We start from the raw sequence: 14,776 nt of genomic DNA on the forward strand, positions 1-14,776 counted from the left end.
CCCCCAGTTATGCACATTTGAGCCCAGATATGCCACTCTGCCCTCCCCACATATGCCACATACCCCCTGATATGCCTTAACCCATTCCATACCGGTGTTCTCGTACTGCGTCTTCCCTTGAAGAACGCAGTATTATTTAAATATTTTAATTCCGTGCTCGTGATTCACTTCAAAGCGATCACGTGCACGGAATTGAGGGGGGGTGGCTGCTACGGATCGCTGGGGATAGCGACGCTGGATTGCGCATCATCGATGACGTACCTGGTACGTCCCGGTCTGTGGGTGACACCCAACCAGGAAGTACCATGTATGTCACCGCTACGGAAGGGGTTAAACCCCAGTATGCCTTATACCCCCAGATATTCCACTCCGTCCTCCCCAGATATGCTTTATACCCCCTCCCCCTATATGCCTTGTACCCCCCCCAGATATGCCATAGTGCCCTCTGATATGCCACACGGGCCCACCCCCCAAATATGCCTTATATCCCTTATAAGCCACTGTGCCCCTGATATGCCTTATAGCCCCCTGATATGCCTTATAACCTCCTATATACCACTGTGCCCTTGATATGCCTTATACCCCCTATATACCACTGTGCCCTCTATGTGCCCCCCACAGACTTACCCCCCACGCTCCAGACTCCTTGGTGTCTAGTAGGGGCAGCCGGTGAACGTCTGCGCGATGTGCGTAGACAACCTCTGCTTCTGGCTGCCACTTTCGCTTGAGCTTCTATGACTGAGCACCGGAAGGTCATGCGACACGGGTGCTCAATCACAGAAGCCCCAGTGGAAATAGTCATGAAGAAAATTAAGATGCACATTTCAATGCATATGCATTATATTGGTCTTATTTTATGTTAATCTGTAGCCACCACTACTTAGGTTTATACAATTATATATGCCTATAACTGCCCATACGAATTGGTATTAAAATCTGCATTTTCATTGAAGAGACTACAATATAAATGTAAGCACAGTAGCAATAGGGAATTGCATTAGGATCAATTAAGATATACATCAATAAAGCCATATAACTTAAGTCAATAAAATAAGAGAAAGAAAAAGATCATATCTACAGATTTTTTTTTTATAGTACAACTATAATATGTAATTTATTTTAATGGACCTTATCTAGACAGTAGTGCTATCTAGTTATAGACAAAAAGAAGCTGTTCTTACACAGTGAAACGCTTTTAATAAGTAATTTTCTGGTGTTAATGATGCTGTTAAGTGATGGGAAATATGGGGTACTGAGGATATACAGGACAAAACTATTATTCGTCCAACGTGCCAACACACAAAGCTTAACGAAAACTCAATTAAAGCAGACGTAGAAGGGGGATATACTTAAGAGCTGGGATGTTAAGACTAATGGGTCATACTACTTGAGCGAAAACAGGGATACTGAACTGAAGGAATATGACATTTTAAAGAAAAACATTTTGCTAAATAACTAACTTAATACTAACCACAACCCTTCTGGACCTAGTATGACACCATTTTATCAGGCAGGTATCCAAGTTTGGATCCAGCGCAGTGGTTCCCAGTTCTAGTGGCTAGGCATACGTATATGTACAGCTGGTGACGCAATACTCGTGTTTCATATCAGGACTCTACCAGGTCCTCTAACAAGACCTGCCATACAGCCACAGAGATCACACTCAGCCACACACACACTGCAATCTGCACTTGACTTTATTCTGTGTGTGTGAGATATGAACCATAATTATGAGAATCTCATAATTATGAAATTAATTCCAGGCCCTGTAGATCTCATAATACTGAAAATTATCCAAAACAGCGTTAGGGAGTATTTGAAGCATAAAAAAAAAGAAGAAAGGAATACAAAGTTATAGGAATTTATAATCAATGGAATAATTTTGCAGAAAATATATACAAACAAATCAAAGCAACCACTTAACTTTCAAAATGCTTATCCCCCCGATCACAGCCATTTAAATCTCTCCTAAGCACAACTTCAAAGTCTAAAATCTAGTTGCAAAGAGCATTTTCATTGTGTAAGGGACTTACCAAGATGCTGCTTACAAGGAGCACTTCGAAAAATGTTGGCCCCAGATTAAATACCAAAGCACTGAGCACAAAGCTGATGCCCCGTGTGCCTCTGTCTATGGCTTTGGACAGAGCTCCAGTCTGCCTACTAAGGTGAAATCCCAGGTCCAGGTTATGCAGATGTAGGAAGACATTCTTGGCAATCCTCCTAATGGAACTCTGTGCCACCTTGCCAAAGACAGCATTCCTCAGTTCATTAAAAAGAGCGGAGCCGGCTCTAGACGCACCATCTAAAACAAACAACAAAAACAGAACAGGTTGTGACATCGGCACCTTCCTAGGACCCCATGGCAGCTGTAAATTTGATTTGTTTTTATCGAATACAGATAAACAGATCCCAAACGTATGTATATCTTTATTAAACGACGGGTCTAGTGCCCAAAATGTAATTATTTAATGCATGTTGTATTCAATTTTGAAGCATGCGTAGAAAATAAGAATCTGGACTTGTTTTCTTCCTTCACTAGCTGCTTCTACACACACCAGGAAGTATCAGTATGTAAACTGACTGCGTATATTGGATTGTTTGCTGCTATTCCCATTCACCTGTATAGAAAGAATGATAGTTCTTCTGAGCACGTGCGTTCCGCAGAGGCAGCTGATGGCGGAGTTAAACGAGACAAAAGAACGTCAATGACTGAAGAATGTTAAAATATATTTTTAGAGTTAATCACCATTTTTATGCTAAATGAGTTTAGTACATGGCAGGCAGGTGCATTACTAAAGTGGGTTTTCTTTTCCCATCAAAGTAAATCTCACAGGCAGAGTAGAATGTCATCTATTTAACCTTCTATTGTACAACTGACTCCTTTTCATAGGAATCTCTAGTACACCAAGTATACAAATGCCCGTATGTCCCATTAAAGCAGCAGTATATCCTGATTTTTTCTCCAACCTGGTGGGTGTTATGACTTACCGATCCCTTTAATTTAGTGAAAGAAAAACGGTACATGCGGGCATGCATTCTCCCGTGGCAAATAACACCGTAGCCACTAAATAGGCTGACATGCCATGAGGATGGAGTTGTTGGAGTCAAGTAGTTCTGCAGGGTGCACGTTAAATAGACAAACTGAGCACAGAGGTCTTTATTTGGGGGGGGGGGGGGATCCTTCAAAGATTTCTAAAAGAACAGTTATGTAATAATTAATTGACATAAATTGAAGCTGGTATAGATTGGCAATAACAGGACCGCTGCTAGCCAAAGCAACAGATCCAATTATTTTACGATGATATGGAAGAATCAGAAGTAAAAACTGCTGTGATTAGTCCTGATGAAAATAGACTCTTATCTGGGATGGCAACAAGAAAAATGCTCATTACTCTCGTTGATGCTGTACGCGTCTCCAGGAATACATGAAAAGAGGGAAAGATGGGGAGCGGAGACGGGAAACTGCACAAAGGTCACATATTAAACTCCTGATCAAAGCATCTTAGTGTGTACACAGCATATGAGAATGAGTGATCTCGGGTGCGATAGAAAATAAAATGTTGGTGTAAGAAGACAGTAAACATAACAGAAGAAAATATCTGTGCTGATGATGAGAGATGGAGAGGTCGAGAAAGGCATTTTCAGCTATGATATATAATAAACCAGGGAGCAGCCTTCCAGGCGCAGAGTTAAAGTAAACTTAAGGATACAAATGGGTAAACCAAATAAAAGTTAAAATTCCTAAACTGCTTCATGCCTTCTTACAGGAGACACATACAGAAGGGAAAACACTGATGTTATATATTAAAGGAGCTGTTCAGCCTACTCTCCTAAATATAAAAACAAAGTACATTCCTCAATCAAGTAAAATTTTGCCTTATTTTTTTTTCATTTCACAATAGTAGACCCTGATAGGCTGTTGCCATAAAAGCTAAAAAAAAACCCAAAAAACCAAACCCCAAAACATTAAATTTTTTTTAAAACCATCAGCGGAAAGCATAAAAGGGCAGATTTGCTAAGCTTTATTTGCAAACATATTAAAGAGTGCAAGTAACGTTTTGTTTAATTGGAACACCAACTTTAAATTCAAGAATAAGAATGTTATGGTCCTGAAAATCTATTTATTGCGCCCATAATAGACAAACATTCATTTGCAGGGGATTAGCACTTTGTGAATTCAACATTTTTGTTTCTCATATAAGAGCCCTCGAAAGACAAAGCAATCAGCCATTCCTCTAAATCCAATAAATGATTAATTAACAAACAGGACAACTTAAAAAACGGATAAATAAAAGTATGTAAAGAGCTTATAATAGAAGACAACCTACTACCGTTAACTTGTGTTGACTAGTCATGTATTAAACTGTTAATTACCGTATTTGCCCGAATATAGGCCGCACTCCCCCCCCCCACTTTAAGGAAGTGCCGGCACCGGAAGATGCGTAGATGTCCCCTGCCAGACCCGCAAGACACCCGGGAGCTTTGGTAAGCTTCTTGGGGGCAGAGTGTCAGTATATATAGATATATCGGGGGGAGGGAGGAGTGGCAGCATATCTCGGGGGAGGGAAGAGTGGCAGCATATCTTGGGGGGAGGGCAGAGTGGCAGCATATCTCGGGGGGAGGGCAGAGTGGCAGCATATCTCGGGGGGGGACAGAGTGGCAGCATATCTCGGGGGGAGGGCAGAGTGGCAGCATATCTCGGGGGGAGGGCAGAGTGGCAGCATATCTCGGAGGGGAGGGCAGAGTGGCAGCATATCTCGGAGGGGAGGGAAGAGTGGCAGCATATCTCGGGGGGAGGGCAGAGTGGCAGCATATCTCGGGGGGAGGGCAGAGTGGCAGCATATCTCGGGGGGAGGGCAGAGTGGCAGCATATCTCGGGAGAGGGCAGAGTGGCAGCATATCTCGGGGGGAGGGCAGAGTGGCAGCATATCTCGGGAGAGGGCAGAGTGGCAGCATATCTCGGGGGGAGGGCAGAGTGGCAGCATATCTCGGGGGGAGGGCAGAGTGGCAGCATATCTCGGAGGGGAGGGCAGAGTGGCAGCATATCTCGGAGGGGAGGGAAGAGTGGCAGCATATCTCGGGGGGAGGGCAGAGTGGCAGCATATCTCGGGGGGAGGGCAGAGTGGCAGCATATCTCGGGGGAGGGCAGAGTGGCAGCATATCTCGGGAGAGGGCAGAGTGGCAGCATATCTCGGGGGGAGGGCAGAGTGGCAGCATATCTCGGGGGGAGGGCAGAGTGGCAGCATATCTCGGGGGGAGGGCAGAGTGGCAGCATATCTCGGGGGGAGGGCAGAGTGGCAGCATATCTCGGGGGGAGGGCAGAGTGGCAGCATATCTCGGGGGGAGGGCAGAGTGGCAGCATATCTCGGGAGAGGGCAGAGTGGCAGCATATCTCGGGGGGAGGGCAGAGTGGCAGCATATCTCGGGAGAGGGCAGAGTGGCAGCATATCTCGGGAGAGGGCAGAGTGGCAGCATATCTCGCAGGAGGGCAGAGTGGAAGCATATCTATTCTATGGGTTTTTTACTAAGAAAAGTTTTTCTTTAGAAAAGCACCTAACTTTTAGGGTGCAGCCTATATTCGGGTGCGGCCTATAATCGAGCCAATACGGTACTATGCTGCGTTCATGATTACACAAAAATGTCAGCAAAGGCAAATATGAAAGAAAAAAAAAAAACTGTGGTAAAAATTTTTTAAGGAATTTAAATGTGATTAAAGTCAAGACAAACATTTTAATTTTATTGTTAGAGAGAAGGGAAGATAATAAGGGGTATGCAGATGAATGACCTTAGGAAGGTCGGAGGTCGTTTCAGTGCAAAAAGTTTGGCCGCACTTTTAGTCCCCACCGGGTTAAAAAATGTAATTTAAAAATAAAGAATTTTTGCAATATTTTGTCTCTAGTCATAAACTAAATAGCTGAGTTACAACAGCTGAATTGGAGATTTTCCCCAATTTTGGTCTCCGTTCTGAACCCACTCCGTTAGTTCTCCCTCATCTTTTTTACCCCTCCCAATTTACGTTTCCTTTTTTTTTTTTAATTAAACATTCTTACTTCCTTTTTTATTATTATACTACTCCTCTCTTTTGTCTTGGTTTAACCCCAGCATTACATCTCCCTTGGGTAATTTTCCCATCCTGTCAGACTTCTTGCCCTTATCGTATCCCTTGCCCCTGTCAGACATCCCGTCCCATACCGTCCCGTCCCGTCCCCCTGTAATATCCCCAGCCTGCTTTCAGATCCCCTACCGGCCTCTGTATGGTAATCTGTCTTCTTTTAACCCTGCTTACATTTTTATTACACTAACATTGATATAGAATAAGACATCCACATATACATGCTAACAAATTCCCATGTAGATTACAATTTTATATGAAAAACAGACACACATACCGTATTGGCTCGGATATAGGCCGCCCCCGTATATAGGCCGCACCCTAAAAGTTTGGTGCTTTTTTAAAGAAAAACCCGGGAGTCTCCGGTAAGCAGAGGTAAAAAGCATCGTGCGGACAGTCCGCACGATGCACTTAGACAACCTTCCGTGCCAGCACCCCCCCCCCGTGGGAAGTGCTGGCAGGGGAGGCTGTCTGAGGGTATCGGGGACTAGGATGCAGGTCCCCTGCACCGCTGCGGGGGATCTGTATCCAAACCCCGCTGCCTGTCCGGCGCCCGGGACTGCATGTCCCGGGCGTCGGGCGCTAGACCCCGAATATAGGCCGCACCCCCACTTTAAAAACTTAAAGTGGGGGGAAAAAGTGCGGCCTATATTCGAGCCAATACGGTACTTACACACACACTAAAATAAAAGCTCTCTCTTGGTCCTCAGAGTCTGCCTCACTGAGTCTGAGCACTTGCAAATGAAGTGATACTCATCGGCCCACAGGGGTTGCGGCGCTGATGGGGCCCCAACTTGACAATGCAGGGGCTTCCATTGTGTAAGTGGGGCCTGTGAAGGGAGATCTCCCTCACTGGGCCTCTTGGGGGTTCAAGACCCAGTGCTTTGCACCAACTGCACCCCTATTGTTCTGCCACTGGTCTATATACATGCCAGAGAAGTAATAAAATCCCTACCACCATGTACGATATGTTACATAGTTACATAGTTGGGCTGAAAAAAGACATGCGTCCATCAAGTTCAGCCCTTCCCATATCTGTTTATTTCTTGCTGTTGTGCTGGCGCGCGCACACATTTATTGACGAATATGCACCAATAATGTATATGATGTACATCCATCAAATGTTGCACAAGCTTAGAGTAGTCAGTAACACACCGTCGGCCCCTGTATAAATAATGTCTTCATGTTTTATGTTCTAGTATTGGGGCCAACTCTAGGGGGGTTGGTTATACTTACAGCCAATGAGCATGGCCGTTGCTATGGTAGCCACAGTAGTTGGAGCATCACTCAGGTTCAACACGTTCCCAGAGACTTGATTGAGGTTGTCAACTGCATATTTAAACATGAAAGGTACCAGGATGTTCATTGTCTAGAGGGGAAAGAGAGGACATTGACACGTTAGGAACCAACAGTAACAGTTTTAGGTTCACCTACTACTGGGGTCTACGCTGTCAAAACATATGACTAGGCTTACCTTACAGCGGCTGCACAGCAGCTCTTGGTAATCATATTGGATACGTTCCCAGATTCTCAAAGACCCAGACTATAAAACTTAAAATGCACTAAATGTGTTATACAGAGCTTGCCTGCAAGGTGGGAACAAAATAATGCCTTTGATAGTGGTAGTACTAATAAAAAACTAATCTGTATGTCCCTTGTACACACTATATTTATAAAATGTAAAGTAAGGGTGGAAGACGAATGGAACTCTATCCCAACAGAAGTGGTAGAGGCTAAAACCGTGAAGGGAATTTAAAAATGAATGGGATAGACAAAAAAAACCATCCTGAATCTAAAATAAGACCAAAGGACCGGTTAAGATATGACTATTTTTATCATGAAAAAGGAGCAAACTAAATGGGCCTAATGATCTGCTGTCAAATTCCCAGAATAGAATATGCAATATTGAGTATTTTTATGGCTAAGCTAAAATTGGCTAAACAGATGTAACAGGGTTCTTGCACCAGTAAAGTCCTCGAAAAGGCTGGGTATTTGTGTGGACTAACCAGAGAAGTTTTAAACACAAGTCAGCGTAAGATTGCATTCTTACCAAGTAAAAATTAGTTTGAAGCATTAATTTACTAGTTTCTTCTTTCAACTTATTATTTATTTTAAATCACCTTAATCCTCTGCAGGCGGAAAAAGAAAGATTGTGGTCAACTTGCTTATTTTTTATGATTTTGTTGAAGTCAAGATATTATTTTCTGCCTGAATAACACAAGATAATTATGCAGGGAGAAAAACAATTCCTATCATGAATGTTAACACATCCAGGGCTCATACTTAGTGGCAATAAAAAGGAACCCTTTGCAATTACATGGTTTTCTGCCTTAATTTATATTTCATAAAATGTGATCTAATCTACATCCAAGTCACAAGTATAGACAAAACACAAAAGTGCTTAAGCTAAAAACACACAGACATTGATAATCGTACATGTCTTTATTAAACACACACATTAAACATTCACAGTGCTGGTGGAGAAAGTAAGTGAACCCACTCTTGGATTTAATAACTGGTCAAACCTCCTTTAGTAGCAATAACCTCAAAATTGCGCTTCCAGTAGCTGCGGATCAGATCTGCACAACGTTCATGAGGACATTTAGACCATTCTTCCTCCTGGAATTGCTTAAGCTCAGCCATAATCCTAGGATGTCTGGTGTGGACAGCTCTCAAGGCTCTGACTGGGCCACTCCAAAAGGCTGTAGTAGATTTACTTTGATGTTTAGGATCTTGTTCTGCTGCATCATCTAACTTCTACTGACCTTCAGCTGGCAGACATCCATCCTGACATTGTCCTGTATGATACCTTGATATGTTCGGGAATTCATTGTTCCCCCTCGACGACGGCAAACTCTCCAGCATCTGAGGCAGCAAAGCAGATCAAAATCATGATGCTCTCTCCTCCATACTTCACCATTGGTATGATGTTTTCATGTTGGTATATGGGGCCCTTTTTACCCCATACTTAGTGTTGCACGTTCATTCCCAAGAAGTCAACCTTACTTACATTAATCCACAAAACATTTTCTGAGTAGTGGCATCAAAGTTTTTTCTTTTTGGAGAGCAAGGGCTTCCTCCGTGGTGTCCTGCCATGGACTCCATGTCTGTTCAATGTTTTGTACATGGTGGACTTATGAACAGGGGTGTTAACCAGCTCCACTGATTATTTCAAGCCATTAGCTGTTACTCTAGGCTTCCTTTTTACCTCATGGTGCGTTCCGCCCTTGGAATCATCTTGGCTGGGCAACCACTTCCAGGGAGAGTAGCCACATTACTAAATCATCTACTCTATGCCTAACTGCGGACCTATGAATATGTAAACTCTTTAAAAATTACTTTCCAGCTTTATTCAAATCAAAAAATCTTGATTGTAGATCGTATGAGATTTCTTTTTGTGAGGCATGGTTCACATCAGCAGATGCTTCTTGAGAATAGTAAACTGAATTTTTTATTTTAAGTCAAAGTAGCCCTAAAACACACATCCAATCCCGTTTCATTGATTGGACTTCAGGTTTGGGAACTCCTGGCTCTAATAAGCATTTGCTTAAGTGATTAGCCTAGGGGTTCACAATTTTTTTCGCAACATTCACTGTCAATGTTTGAATGATGTACTCAATTCCATAAATTGCTGGTAAGTGTAATATATATATATATTTTACTGAAAAACTAGAAATTCTTAACACAATATTTTTAAGATTGGGCTCAATGAAGTTCAAAAAGTTATGGGGTAGAACTTAGGGAGCATATTACCGATTTCCTATAGAATAAATCTTGGATACACTGTATATCCTGTGTATATGGCCAATAACATAACAATATTAAGTGCAAGGTTGGAAGCCCCTTCCCTTATATTGTGATGAGAATCCTGCACATTAAGTCTTTCCACTACAATTTCCTTAAATATCCTGCACACGTTTTAATAAGATCTTAAGCCGACATCCAGGATTTCCACTGTGGAATCCCTGAGGGTAATGCATGAATATATATAAGGCCAAGTACTATTGCATTTCACTCATAATCAAGTGAGGATTTATTCTCATCAGCAAAACTTGCCTTGATTTGAAATTCATTAATCTTGCAAGGAGCAGATTAGGCAGAAAGAGGCAGTAATGTGCTACAGAATATGCGTGGTTTACACTCTATATGAGATGGTTTGTAGATCGAGCATCAAAAGGTATATAAATGCTTGTTTTAAGGCAAAACGACTATAGAAAGCATATGTCATTATGCTTCATGCTTTAGCGATGTGTGCATTGGTTAGCCAGGCACAAACTATACAATCCTTGCACCCCATTCTAATGCTTGCATCCCATTTAAATAATTTTCCAATTAACAATGATGCGAGAATGAAGACAACTTAAAAGAAAGGAACAAAAATATTAGAAATGCTTACCAACATGCAGAAAAAATATGATACAAAAGAGGAAAGAAAACAAATACTTGCATATATATCTGTATTTGTGTGTATTTTTATTTGTATGCGACTATGCATTTATGATGGAACATGTTTGTAAAGCTAATCTCCGCTGTACCAAGTGCCTGGGACCCACCACCTGTTTTGCGCTGTTAACCCCTGCCAGCATCCGTTTCACCTAAAACCGTAAACAGGCCATAGACACGTGTTCTCATCTTTTCTGGCAGTGAAGTGTGTCAACAGAAGCAGGAGGTGACCCTCCAGCGGCAGATGCTTATGCTGCTATTATTCCTGCAAGGTGAAGAGCCTCGCTTACAAATTTTGTGACAACATCACAATGACAAGCCAGCTAGGCTGATCAAAGGTAAGTAATCATTAGGGCAATTCTTTGTCGCTGAAAAGTGTCATTTATCTGAGACTAGTGACAATGACTGTTAACTCTATCCACGCCATGGGATCAGACAGAAAGCTGTATTGTATTATCCTTTAAATAAAAAGAGAATTACTTAGTCCTTGGCTACAGCCGCTCTAGATGCAATGTTAAAAAGACACAAAAAAAAAAATCATATTCAGGCAGCCCTGTTGCATTCACTATCTTGTTTACTTAGAAATGCAGAGCTTACTTTTTTAAGTAAATTGTGAGCTTGGTGGCAAATTGCAAAGAGATGAAACATTTTAAATCATCTGCGTGCTTTATGAGAGGCCAACCAAAGAAATCGTCTCCTGCGGGACATGCACGTGAGTTGTGATGAACTTGCAGGGTTTCTAATACACCTTCAGACTCTGGGTATGAGACTTTCATAGATGGTAAGTGCCTTTTTGATTCCTTACCTGTTGACCCGTTGTTACTGAACAGAGGGTTCCCTTGCAGGCAGATGCCTGCTACTTTTATATGCCGCTTTAGGCACTGGAGAAGCTATAATAATAATGCATATGACATACTCACATAAATGCATATTGCTAAGATTATCATGTTTTAATGAGAATTCACCTCTGTGTAAAGCCCACGTGAAAACAGATGGTGTGTGTGTGTGTGTGTGTGTGTGTGTGTGTGTGTAAAAGCTTCACACCTCCCATGTACAAGCTACTATCCCTGGGGAGTCCCAAGCTACGTCAGTCATGGTCGTGCCCAGAGGATGATGAAGTGAATACAGCTGGCATTGTCTTTATTTCAATGCACGTTTCCAAATATACATGTTCCTCCCAAACGTGTGTGCATCTTGGAACAGCTGGGTTAGTCCAGCAATGTTTGGTATATAGAGGAAAAAAAAGTGGAGTACAGTTATATTATTTTTATCAGATTAACATTAGTTTCATTGACAAGATTTCAATTTAAATATATATAAAAGTAGTCTCATTCTCTCATTGTTTGCTTCATTCCTCGCCTGTCTTTGTGCAGAAGTGTACTCTACTTGGAGGGTTAACCTCACTGAAACCTTCTGCAAAAAAAGCCATAGTAATAAAACAAGGTGTGATTATATGGAACGGGTGTAGACATGGCTGATAAATATTTTAGAGGTGTCTGGTAAGGGGGCAAGCAGACATTTTTCTGCCCAAGGCAGCTGCATAATCTCATTCCTTCTAGAATACATTTTGATACTAGTTAGTTTAGCACCATGACAAAGGCCAAATCGATATTGTTTCCAGAACGTGCTGCACTGGTATGGAGGTAAAAGCTGCTGTAATCACCTGGGATTTCTCTGCCGACATGATAATTACTCGGTGGAATGTTGATCTTTAGAAAGGTAACAGACGCTGTGTCGATATTTCATTAGGATGCGAAGATGGCAAACTGGAAGAATGGAAATAACCTCACCTCACAAAAGGTGGCAATAAATAAATTGACACGATAGGGTGGCTAATTACGCAGCAGCCCCTGTCTAGGGCATTGTTACAGCAACCAAGGCCTGCAAGACTAACACACACCTTTGGGGATTTTACATGGACTACCTTTCCTTCCATCACATCTTATAAAGCACAACAGATCTGAAAAGAGGATGTGCTGGGTATGTAGAAAATGACCAATACGGGGTATTAACTTAACCAAATACACATTTGTAGCTGAAGACCAAAAAAAGCAATGTTGGTGAGAGATGAATGGTTTATAGATTAGTTAATTTGTAAATATTTGGATATAAAACCACCTTGGACTAAATTTGTATTCTGTAAAGATATTCTACCTGGTCATACATATACAGTGTTCGAACCGGAGGTCATCATGGCCTTAATGGTATACAACAACCCTCATACACACTTTAAAGATATGATGTATGCCTGTAACCTTATTTTCACATTTACATGCCTGGAGGGATTCATTAGAATTCTGTCTACACATTTACTCTGCTTCCGTGGCCCCAGCTTTTCGCCTTATAGATGCACTTGGCCGACGTGATGAAGCAGTTTTCATAGAAAAAAACCAACACCTTTGATTTGTGAAGTAGAAGTCAAAGCTAATTTCTTTCCCAGAATGAAGTCGGCTTTGGATGCACTGTGCATGTGTTTATTTTATAAACTAAACTGTTGTTGCCAGCTGCTATTTTCATTTATGGGTATTTGCATCTCTGACAAGATTACAAAAGAATGGCAGGATTTCACTTTTTGTGTACAGTGTTCTCATCCAAACCCTGGAGTGTAAGGGCACACTTTACCTAATGTATCTTAGTTTGTTATTCTAGATTTGTCATACCCTTTGAATGCATGCATTGTAAGAAGCATTGCGATAGCCATACTGATTTACACTAGATCCAGTCTCCGCTTTGATATTCTACATCTGTGATACTGTGATAACAAACATTTCCAAATTAGTTCTTACTTTTGTTTTCTTCTAAAAAAAAAATTAAAAAATTGTATACAAAAAATTTAATACATAAATTAGAAACAATGGTGCGGAAAGTGAAACATGGTGACATCAAGTAACAGATTTATCAAGACTTGTCATTGATCTACATTACCTCGTTTTTTGTTTTTTTTATGATAATTCCACATCTTTGGTATCGCTTCCATTACATGTAAATGTGTGCATGTATATAATAGCATCCCCGGAGAGATGCCAACTACATTAAAACAAATCTTCTAGAAGCAAGAGTTTACATCTCTGAGCAATAACACAACCAAAGTCAGTAACAATCGTTTGTTTTAAGGGGTAGCAGAACTCCAACGTATTAAAAGTACGATTTGCAAACAGTTGTGTCACTGATATGGATAAAAAGTGACCTAGAGGGTCATATCCCTACAGGCACACACGTTCCCCCAGAATCCCAGTGGACGTGATTAATGGTTGCACGGCTAAAGGCCAGAAGCTGACTTACCTTTGCACTTGCTAAAAGCCCGAGGGATAGGGCAACTCTTGCTCGTAAATCAGGCCTGTCTTTGGGCCAAACATAGGAAAACATAGCTTTTAATATCTTCTTTGAATCCACTTCTTTCAGCTGTTAGAAGCAGAGGGAGAGAGGGGAGATTAAAGCCTCTGCAGTCAAACAAGTGGTTACAGGGTTACATTTCATTAAATAACATGGGTTTAGACAGAAATTTAAACATATAGTCATGCTAAGCACATAGCTCTGCTATTTACAGCTGATATTTTATGATGTGGAAGAAAAATCAAGTTATTGAAAGTTGGGAATTCACTAATGCATCCTGGACCAGAACCTATAATGGTGTTCCATCTTGCTCTGCATGACATAATGGATCTAACTGCATGACATCACCACATGGAACTATTGAACAGCACTTCATACGAAACTGCAAACTATAATCCATTTATCTTCTGAAACCACACAGTTTATTCTTAGAGCTAAGAAAAGAAATAATAAAGTATGTGTCTGTCAGCAATAAGTTCATGTTGAGTTTGGAAAGTAGATTCAAAGGATGACCATTCCATATTTCAGGAAACACATTTCCTCGCTGAAACATTCTTTATGGGTTTTATTTTTGTGTACATTAGTAAGTAAACTGACCATATAAAAAGGTATGAACTTCCACTAGACTTCATCTTCCCTTGGACCAATATGGCTATATCCATTTCTATGCATAAAGTAGATAGCGATTTGACTTAAACCAATCTTTTCTATTAAAAAAAAAAATAGAGATATGTTCCATTCTCTGTCTTACTTTATACACTGTGCCATAACCACATAACATAATTGATAGACGTCAAATTAGTACCCCATTTTAAAAATAAAGCATACGATTTGAGCTTAAAGGGGGTTTTTGTTTGTCTTGATGAATATAAATAGAAACATCTTGAA

General features: G+C 41.2%; 1 protein-coding gene across 1 annotated transcript in view; it reads right to left on the reverse strand.

Annotated features, from left to right (window-relative positions):
* The window catches only part of LOC149287501 (iron-sulfur clusters transporter ABCB7, mitochondrial-like), a 48,597-nt gene that overhangs the window by 19,297 nt on the left and 14,524 nt on the right, over window positions 1-14,776 (reverse strand). The window contains exons 4-6 of the mRNA XM_089492837.1: window positions 13,838-13,957; window positions 7,349-7,481; window positions 2,034-2,302 (exon numbers count right to left, since the gene is read on the reverse strand). Coding sequence (XP_089348963.1) covers window positions 2,034-2,302; window positions 7,349-7,481; window positions 13,838-13,957 — 522 coding nt within the window. The remainder of the gene's footprint in view (window positions 1-2,033; window positions 2,303-7,348; window positions 7,482-13,837; window positions 13,958-14,776) is intronic.

Source organism: Sceloporus occidentalis, unplaced genomic scaffold (assembly GCF_023333645.1).
Source record: "Sceloporus occidentalis isolate IW3139 unplaced genomic scaffold, rSceOcc1.0.p SCAF_60, whole genome shotgun sequence".
In the NCBI taxonomy this organism is placed as follows: Eukaryota; Metazoa; Chordata; class Lepidosauria; order Squamata; family Phrynosomatidae; genus Sceloporus; species Sceloporus occidentalis.